The 9,280-nt window shown below is 40.0% G+C and overlaps 1 gene segment (V, D, J or C); it reads left to right on the top strand.

The window, feature by feature from the left end:
* Positions 1–1,134: 1,134 nt before the first annotated feature.
* Positions 1,135–1,861, top strand: LOC138096963 (T cell receptor delta variable 1-like). The segment is given in 2 exon segments: positions 1,135–1,183; positions 1,401–1,861. Coding segments are annotated over 2 exon segments (510 nt in total).
* Positions 1,862–9,280: the final 7,419 nt, after the last annotated feature.

Genomic DNA, 9,280 nt, shown 5'->3' on the forward strand with positions numbered 1-9,280 from the left:
ATCTTAACATTGTTTATTCTTAAAACCCATGAATATGAAATATTTTTATATTTACTTGCATTATCTTCAGTTTTCTTCATCAATATCTTATAGCATTCAGAGTGACATCAGTACACTTCTAGGGCACATGATCTAATAAGTACAATTCTCCTTTAGAGGCAACAAGACTGAGTATCCTGATCCTCCTCAACGTCTAATAAATAAGATTCAATGTCGGATTTCAAAAGAACAATATTTTATTCCTGCTACAGTTTCATAAAAACACATATAAATGAATAGATTCTGAAAGTCAAAAGAACTGATGTTTCTTCATTTCATGTTAAAGTAATTTTAATTTTATTTACTGGGGCTTCCCTGATGGCTCAGAGGTTAAAGCGTCTGCCTGCAATGCGGAAGACCCGGGTTTGATCCCTGGGTCGGGAAGATCCCCTGGAGAAGGAAATGGCAACCCACTCCAGTATTCTTGCCCGGAGAGCCCCATGGAGAGAGGAGCCTGGTAGGCTAGAGTCAAAGGGGTTGCAAAGAGTCGGACACGACTGAGCTACTTCACTCACTTCTAAAAAATCTAAATAGAGCCCTAAAACCCAGTAAAGAAAAAAAAAAAAAGATAAGTTAACTATTTTAGACAAGATAGCTTTTCACGAAGAAAGCGGAAAATCTGTGTGTTTTGAAAAAATCATTGCTTCTGAATGGAGGAAATGTAAGTATAGGCTAAATAAATGACCAGTAAGTAAGTTACAAAAAGAGTTCATAGCCTATAGTAAATTCTATCTTAAATGAGCTGGTAAAATTATTTTACTGAATGATAATCAATATTTGTCAACTTTAAAATTCAGTTCCCCTCAGCTCATACCTTTAATACTAATTGCTTTTTTCCATACTCCTTTTCAGGATCTGCCTAACTCAATTACCAGCAAAAAACAAGTAGACAAAGTAAAGTTTGTGGTGAGCCAGACTTTTTTCCCATATGTGCACAGACCACGTGGCCTATGAACATGACAACCCCCACTTCCCGTTGGGGGGAGTCACACAGGTACTGGGTAGTATGTATATGTGCTGCCAGGCACTCAAAGACACTGAACTCTCTGCTTGAGGCAGAAACTCAGCACATTTGTGCAGGGAAATCCATGCTTCATGCCGCTCTTCAGCCTGCTCTGGGTGTCCCTGGCCTTCACCTTCTCTGGTAGGGATGCTTCCAAACATGAGTGCACATGTTCAGGGTGAAAGGACTGCACACAGACGCATGGTGCTTCTCAGGGACTTGGGAGGAAAGGAAGACTGGAGAAAAGCATACTTATTATGATTTCAATTTGAGTTTTCTTTGGGTTCCAAATTAGTCTAATTCCTACATTATTTTGTTCATTACTTCAGCTGTGTTTCCTGATTTTTTTTCCCCACAGGATCTGGTGTGGCGCAGAGAGTTATTCAAGACCAGCCAGACATCTCCAGTCAACTGGGACAGTCAGTCACCCTGAACTGTCGGTATGGAGCAACCTGGAGCTCTTACTACCTGTTTTGGTACAAGCTGCTTCCCAGTGGAGACATGATTTACCTTATTCATCAGGTTTCTTCTGGCCAGAATGCAAGGAATGGCCGCTACTCTGTAAATTTTCAGAAAGCTCGTAAATCCATCAGCCTCACCATTTCGGATTTACAGCTGGAAGATTCTGCAGAGTATTTCTGTGCTCTCTGGGAGCTCACAGTGCTTGAAGTAGTGGGAATAGCTAAACAAAAACCCCAGAGTTTAATAAAAGAGAGCTTCCCTGCTGCAGAACTCCAGCTGAAATATGCACCTGCAGATCCCAGACCAGAAATGGTAGTTGAGTGGTTGTGTAATCTGTGGTCTGGAAGCTCCTTTTAAGTCACTTAGGAACAGATGTCCAAACTAACTTTCTAGTAATATGTTCTCAGTCTTGACTTTTTTCATTTTATATCAATCATACAGAACATGTACAAAGTTGTCTAAGTTTGAAAACTTGCCCTGTAATAATTTAATGTGGCAACTGCACCTAAAAAATTCTCATATCATAAGTCTGAGTTTAATTTTCAGAAATTATCATGAATATAATTTCCTTTTCTAAATTGAACTTGAACATCTGGAAGTTCTCGGGTCACATACTGTTGAAGCCTGCCCGGAGGATTTTGAGCATTCTTTTGTTAGCAAGTGAAGTGAGTGTAATTGTGTGGTAGTGTGAACATTCTTTGGCATTGCTCTTCTTTGTGATTGAAGTGAAAACTGACCTTTTCCAGTCCTGTGGCCACTGCTGAGTTTTCCAAATTTGCTGACATATTGAGTGCAGCACTTTCACAGCATCATCTTGTAGGATTCAAAATATCTCAGCTGGAATTCCATCACCTCCACAAGCTTTGTTCATAGTGATGCTTCCTAAAGCCCACTTGACTTCACACTCCAAGATGTCTGGCTTTAGGTGAGTGATCACACCATCATGGTCATTTATGTCATTAAGATCTTTTTTCTATAGTTTTTCTGTGTATTTTTGCACTTCTTAAGATCTTCTGCTTCTGTTAGGTCCATACCATTTCTATCCTTTATTGTGCCCATCTTTGCATGAAATGTTCCCTTGACATCTCTAATTTTCTTGAAGAGACCTCTAGTCCTTCCCATTCTATTGTTTTCCTCTATTTCTTTGCGTTGTTCACTTAAGAAGGCTTTCTTATCTCTCCTTGCTATTCTTTGAAACTCTGCATTCAGATGGCTATATCTTCCCTTTTCTCCTTTGCCTTTAGCTTCTCTTCTTTTCTCAATTATGATAACCATTTTGTCTTTTGCATTTCTTTTTGTTGGAGATGGTTTTGATCGCTGCCTCCTGTACAATGTTACAAACCTCCTTCCATAATTCTTCAGGCACTCTGTCTATCAGATCTAATCCCTCAAATCTATTTGTCACTTCCACTGTATAATTGTAAGGGATTTGATTTAGGTCATACTTGAATGGCCTAGTGGTTTTCCCTACTTTCTTCAATTTAACTCTGAATTTGGCAATAAGGAGTTCATGATCTGAGCCACAGTCAGCTCTCGGTTTTGTTCTTGCTGACTGTATATAGAGCTTCTCCATCTTGCCTGCAAAAAATATAATCAATCTGATTTTGGTATTGACCATCTGGTGACATCCATGTGTAGAGTCAAGGCAATACCCTAGGGGATGAAAAGCACCACGAAGGACGGAGCCTGCACCCCTGAATCACTGCATGGAGCAGATTTGCTCTGTCACCCTGATCTCTCACCTCAGTAGAGGTGGTTATTTGAGAGAGCAGTCACATTCTTTAAGCCAGTGCATTTGGGGTGAAAGGAGGGATATCTTGGTTACGACAGTGTACCCTAATTAACATAGGTTCATTTGAGGGAAACACAATAATATTTTCATGACAGAACCAACTTTTTTACCTAATTAGGTGACAGAATCCACTAGAAGGTAGAGTGGGGAGAGGACAAAACCAAAATTCTAGACCCAAAGCAGTAGATCTGGTCTTGTTTTTGCTGACTGTGTGGAGCTTCTCCACCTTTGGCTGCAAAGAATATAAACAATCTGATTTTGCTATTGACCATCTGGTGATATTCATGTGTAGAGTCTCTCTTGTGTTGTTGGAAGAGGGTATTTGCTGTGACCAGAGTGTTCTCTTTGCAAAACTCTTGTTAGCCTTTGCCCTGCCTCATTTTGTACTCCAAGTCCAAACTTGCTGGTTACTCCAGGTATCTCTTGGCTTCCTACTTTTGCATTCCAGTTCCCTATGATGAAAAGGACATCTTTTTTTGCCATAGTTCTAAAAGGTTTTGTAGGTCTTCTTAGAACCATTCAACTTGAGCTTCTTCAGCATTAATAGTTGGGGCATAGACTTGCATTACTGTGATATTGAATGGTTTGCCTTGGAAACGAACAGAGATCATTCTTCAGATTTTGAGATTGCACCGAAGAACTGACCGCTACCTCTGGCAATATCCAATCTGTTCTCCGTAAGCTTTTTTTTTTTTTTTTAAGATTCCATATGTAAGTAATATCATTAAATAATTGTCTGTATCTCTCTGATTTATTTCATTATTTTAATGCTTTCATGATGCATATATGTTATTGAAAATAGCTTAATGTTTTCTTCTATGAGTTTTATTTTTTGGGGGGTCTTATGATCAAGTCTTTAAACCTTTTTGAGTTGATTTTTTTATGGAGTATAATAGGGGTGCTCTTTCATTCCTCTGCTTGTGACTGTGCAGTTTTCTCATCACCATTTATTGAAAACATTGTCTTTGATCCATTGTATATTCTTTAATTGTAAATTAACTGGTCATATATATGTGAATTTTTTTCTGGGCTCTCTATTCCATTCCATTGATCAGTGTGATTGTTTTTATGTCAATATCAAACAGTTTACGGAGAGGACAATGGCAGCCCACTCCAGCACTTTTGCCTGGGAAATCCCATGCACGGAGGAGCCTGGTGGGCTGTGATCTATGGGGTGGCATAGAGTCAGACATGACTGAAGTGACTTAGCAGCAGCAGCAGCAAACAGTTTTATTGCTATAGCTTCTAATATAGCTTGAAGTCAGAAAGTGTGATGCCTCCTACTTTGCTATTCTTTCTCAAGATTGCTTTGGATATTCAGGATCATTTTTAGGTCTATAAAATTTTGGATATTATTTTTTCTACTTCTGTGAAAAGTGCCGTTGGCATTTTGATATGGATTACATTGAAACTATGGGCTTCCCAGGTGACTCAGTGTAAAGAATCTGCCTGCCAGTTCAGGAGATGTGGGTTCGATCCTTGTGTCGGCAAGATCCCCTGGAGCAGGGAATGACAACCTGCTCCAGTATTCTTGCCTGGAAAATTCCATGGACAGAGGAGCCTGGCAGGGTACAATCTGTGAGGTTGGAAGATTTGGACACCACTGAGCATGCCCGCATGCATTGAACCTATAGATTGCTTTGGGTAGTATGACTATTTTAACAATATTAATTCTTCCAATACATGAGAACAATATATCTTTCCATTTATTTGTGTCTCCTTAAATTTTCTTCATCAATGTCTTATAGTTTTGGGCCTTGTCTTTACAACTAAAAGATTTCACAAGCATCATGTGGACTCATGAGCATTAGTCAAAGAAAACATCTCTGCCATCTTCCATCACCACCATGACAGAACTGTCTGAGGCATTTAGCCTAATTCCAAAGATTCTCATAGACTCAAATTCCAACTCTGAGACACCTTTTATAAACTGATTTCTCAGTGAACTAACTTGTTACTCTACTTTTATATGACATCTAATTTCTATAGGCTTCCCTGATGGCTCAGCCGTAAAGCGCCTGCCTGCAATGCGGGAGACCCAGGTTCGATGCCTGGGTGGGGAAGATTGCCTGGAGAAGGAAATGTCAACCCTCTCCAATCTTCTTGCCTGGAGAACCCCGTGGACAGAGGAGCCTGGTAGGCTACAGTCCATGGGGTTGCAAAGAGTCGGACATGACTGAGTGACTTCACTTTCTTTTCTTTGTCTTCATTTTCTGTAGACTCTAGGACTAACACACCCTCATAGATTTGGGACGGTAAAAGCATATTGGGAAGACAGACGTTTTTGATGTAGCTTAGAAAATGAAAGGAAGACACATGGGGCCTTGGGATCCTTGCTCTACATTTGGCCTTCAGAAGATGATGTGCACAAACTAAAGATCTTGTTCAGCTTCCTCTGTTCAGTCCTTCCTCCCTGGAGCTTGCTGAGTTCTTTGCAGAGGCAAGAGAGAGGAATCAGACATCAAACATCAGAAAGCTGCAGGCTCATCTCAGCAGCATTTGCGTTTTTATCTTAGCAAGGAACTTGTCCAGACTTAAATTTCTTTCTCCTGCCACTTTCCTGTCTGCTCAGGGGAGATCATTCAGAAAAGACTTCACAGTGTTTCCACTGCTCAGCCATGCTGCTGCTGCTCATCTCAGTACTGGGGATGATATTTGCCCCGAGTGAGTAAAGTTTCTTAGTGGTCTGTAGTTCTACAGACTCTTACTACAAGTACAATTCTTTTCATAGTGATGTCTGCATTGCTTTTACTGACATGACACTGATTTTGCAGGAGATTCCAGAGGCCAGTCAGTGACCCAGCCTGATGACCCTGTTTTGGTCTCTGAAGGAACCTCATTGGAGCTGAAGCGTAACTATTCTCACGGTGCAACTCTCTATCTCTTCTGGTACACCCAGTACCCTAGGCAAAGACCCCAGCTGCTCCTCAAGTACTTTTCAGGGAACACCGTGGTTCAAGGCATTAGAGGCCTCGTGGCTGAATTTAAGAGCAGTGATTTTTCCTTCAACCTGAGGAAATTCTCAGCCCATTGGCGTGACTCAGCTGAGTACTTCTGTGCACTGAGTGCCACAGTGCGTGGGACTGCAGGAGGAGTTGAACACAAACCACTCATAGTAGTGGAGTTTTCAGACACTCACGATCGCTTCTTGTTTTATTTTAAACGATCTTTTGCTATATGATTGCAAATGAGGCAAAGAGAGCTGAGCAGACAGAGGTACTTTTATATAAGCCTACGGTTCCATGTCTGGTAAATTTTATTTGGGGAACTTTTTACTTGCTTTAGAAACCAAGTAACAATAAATAGTTAAGATCCTAGAATGTTCCTATCATGTACTAATCAGATGCTTAAGGACTTGCCTTTAGGTTGACTGTTTTAATGGCTTGACTGTATGGGTTTTCATTTAACACTTTGTGTCTCGCTCAAGATAGTAAACTCAAGATGAACTGCTCATATTCTCTCCCTGAAAATTTGCCTCCTTAACTGGGTCATTCACAGACAATTTGCTTGAATTTTTTCCCCCCACTGGGTCTAACTGTGTTGGTCACAAAATGTTAGAATATTTTCTCTGAATATTTATTTCACTTAGGAGGACTTCTGAAGTTGGTTAACACTAAGAGATTGATTAGAATCTTACAGGGCTGAGAAAACTGTTATAGTCATATTAGTTCTGGCAACTCTTTAAGAGTAGTACCTAAGGAGAATGGAGATTTAGAATTCCTCATATCTAAAGAATTTTTCTCAGTTATAAAGGTAGCTTCTCATTCTTTTGGTATTCTCTTAAATTCTATAAATCTACAGCAGAAATTTGTGAATGTAACTCCTTTGCTGCTTTCTTTCAGTAATGGACATTTTTTCCCCTGCCTTGCTTTCACCCTGTTCTTATATGATTTCACTGTTAGAATGTTAGAGTTTGATTTTTATATGTTAAAATTGTCATAATTAATCAGGTAGTAAGTTTAGCAATTCAAACTTTGCTAGAATATTGATAAGAATTTTGATGAATACTAAGATGATACTGGAACCAGTATAAATTTGTGATCCATATAAACTTTTTGTCTAGGATGGGAAGAATTGTATAAGAAGTTTTTATAGTCCTTGTGTTCTTAAGGACTTGGAACATAATGAGTACTCTAGAGAAAGAGGAGAAGGAGGAGGAGGGGGTTTTCTGGCCTACACTATAATGAATGAGGGGTTTTTCCCAGGTGGCTCAGCGGTAAATCCACCTGCCAATTCAGGAGATGTGGGTTCAGTCCCTGGGTTGGGAAAATCCCCTGGAGAAGGAAATGGCAACCGACTCCAGTATTCTTGCCTGGAAAATCCCATGGACAGAGGAGCCTGGTGGGCTAGAGTCCACTGGGTTGCAAAGAATTGGACATAACTTAAAAACTAAACAGCAGCAGCAGCATAATGTATAGGAGATACGTGCATAGGAGCTCTCAAAATATAAAGGGAACGAGTAGATTGTGACCATGATTTATCTTAGTTAAACGGTGAGTCTGAAAATAACAATAATTTTAGGACCTACTGATATGGTTTGTAATAAATGTGTTTAAGTGATTGCTGGATAAATATAAGGAAAGTAAAAGGGGTATTGGAGAAACACAATTAAGAACAAGCAATTTATGCTCATTTAATGTCTCTTTCCCTCCCACCCTTCCTTTCTGTTTTTGGATCGCACTCTCTTCTACCTCTCTTTCCAGGTGACTCACTGTCGTTGGTTAAACCACGTGTCCTGTAGGACTACAGGGAGCACTTTATCTAGGAGAAGTTTTTGATTTGAAGTTTTCCTTTTGATTCTGAACTCAAGCTGAGTTTGAAGAAAAATAAGTCTATACCAAGGACCCCAAGCAGCTGGGAGATCATAATCCAACCTCCCAACCCTAACTCTGCTTGTGAAATCAAAGTGGTCTTCCTTCTTCCCTGGGCCCCTCCCTTCTTTCTTTTTATTAATAAATTCATTGTTCTTTATATAATTGTATGATTTTTAAAAGTTTCTACAATAATAAATTATATGAGGAATAAAATGAAAATCTTGAGCTACTTTATCTATGAAATTAACAATTTGGACTTTTCCAGTAATTAACCAGGGCTTCCCTGGTAGCTCAGCTGGTAAAGAATCCACCTGCAATGCAGGAGACCCCGGTTCAATTCCTGGGTCAGGAAGATCTGCTGGAGAAGGAATAGGCTACCCACTCCAGTATTCTTGGGCTTCCCTGGTGGCTCAACAGGTAAAGAATTTGCCCACAATGTGGGAGACCTGGATTCGATCCCTGGGTTGGGAAGATCCCCTGGAGAAGGGACTGTATGGTCCATAGAGTTGCAAACAGTTGGACACGGCTGAGCGACTTTCACTTTCTAGATAGTACCAGTTGGAAGACAACATGATAGGATGGCTCTGTGTGTAACAGGGTTCAGCATGTGCTTCGAATCAGAGACCATTATATGTTACTGTCTCCATGTAGCCAGAATACATGGGACCTGGAATCAAAAGAAGGGAGTGGCTCCTCTCACCGTTACACCTAATAATCCATTAACAAACTTTAATAGATTTTCAAGCTGGCAATTTTATGCATGTAGATCTGGAAATCTTAGTCCCTCTGGAAAGAATTCTTTCACCAGAGGCCAAAACAATGGCTCTAGTCAATGGAAAATGAGACTGGATATTTTGGGTTCTCTAGCCATCAAATCAACATGGAAGAATAAAGAACATATTAGCTGGAGTGACTGATCTTGAATAACAAAAGGATATTGGGTTGCTTTCATACAATGGAAGCAAAGAATACTGTGTTTGGAGCCGCTTACTATTTTCACATCCAGTGGTTAAGCTTAATAGAAAATATCAGCAATCAAAACTAAAACAGGACCATTGAAAACTCAGATCTTTCTGGAATAAAGGTTTGGGTCACTCAAACAGGCAAAGAACCAAGACCTGGAAAGTGATGACTTCAAGGTTTTTTTGTGACATTTCATATGATATTAAA

Source organism: Capricornis sumatraensis, chromosome 2, assembly GCF_032405125.1.
Source record: "Capricornis sumatraensis isolate serow.1 chromosome 2, serow.2, whole genome shotgun sequence".
Lineage (NCBI taxonomy): Eukaryota > Metazoa > Chordata > Mammalia > Artiodactyla > Bovidae > Capricornis > Capricornis sumatraensis.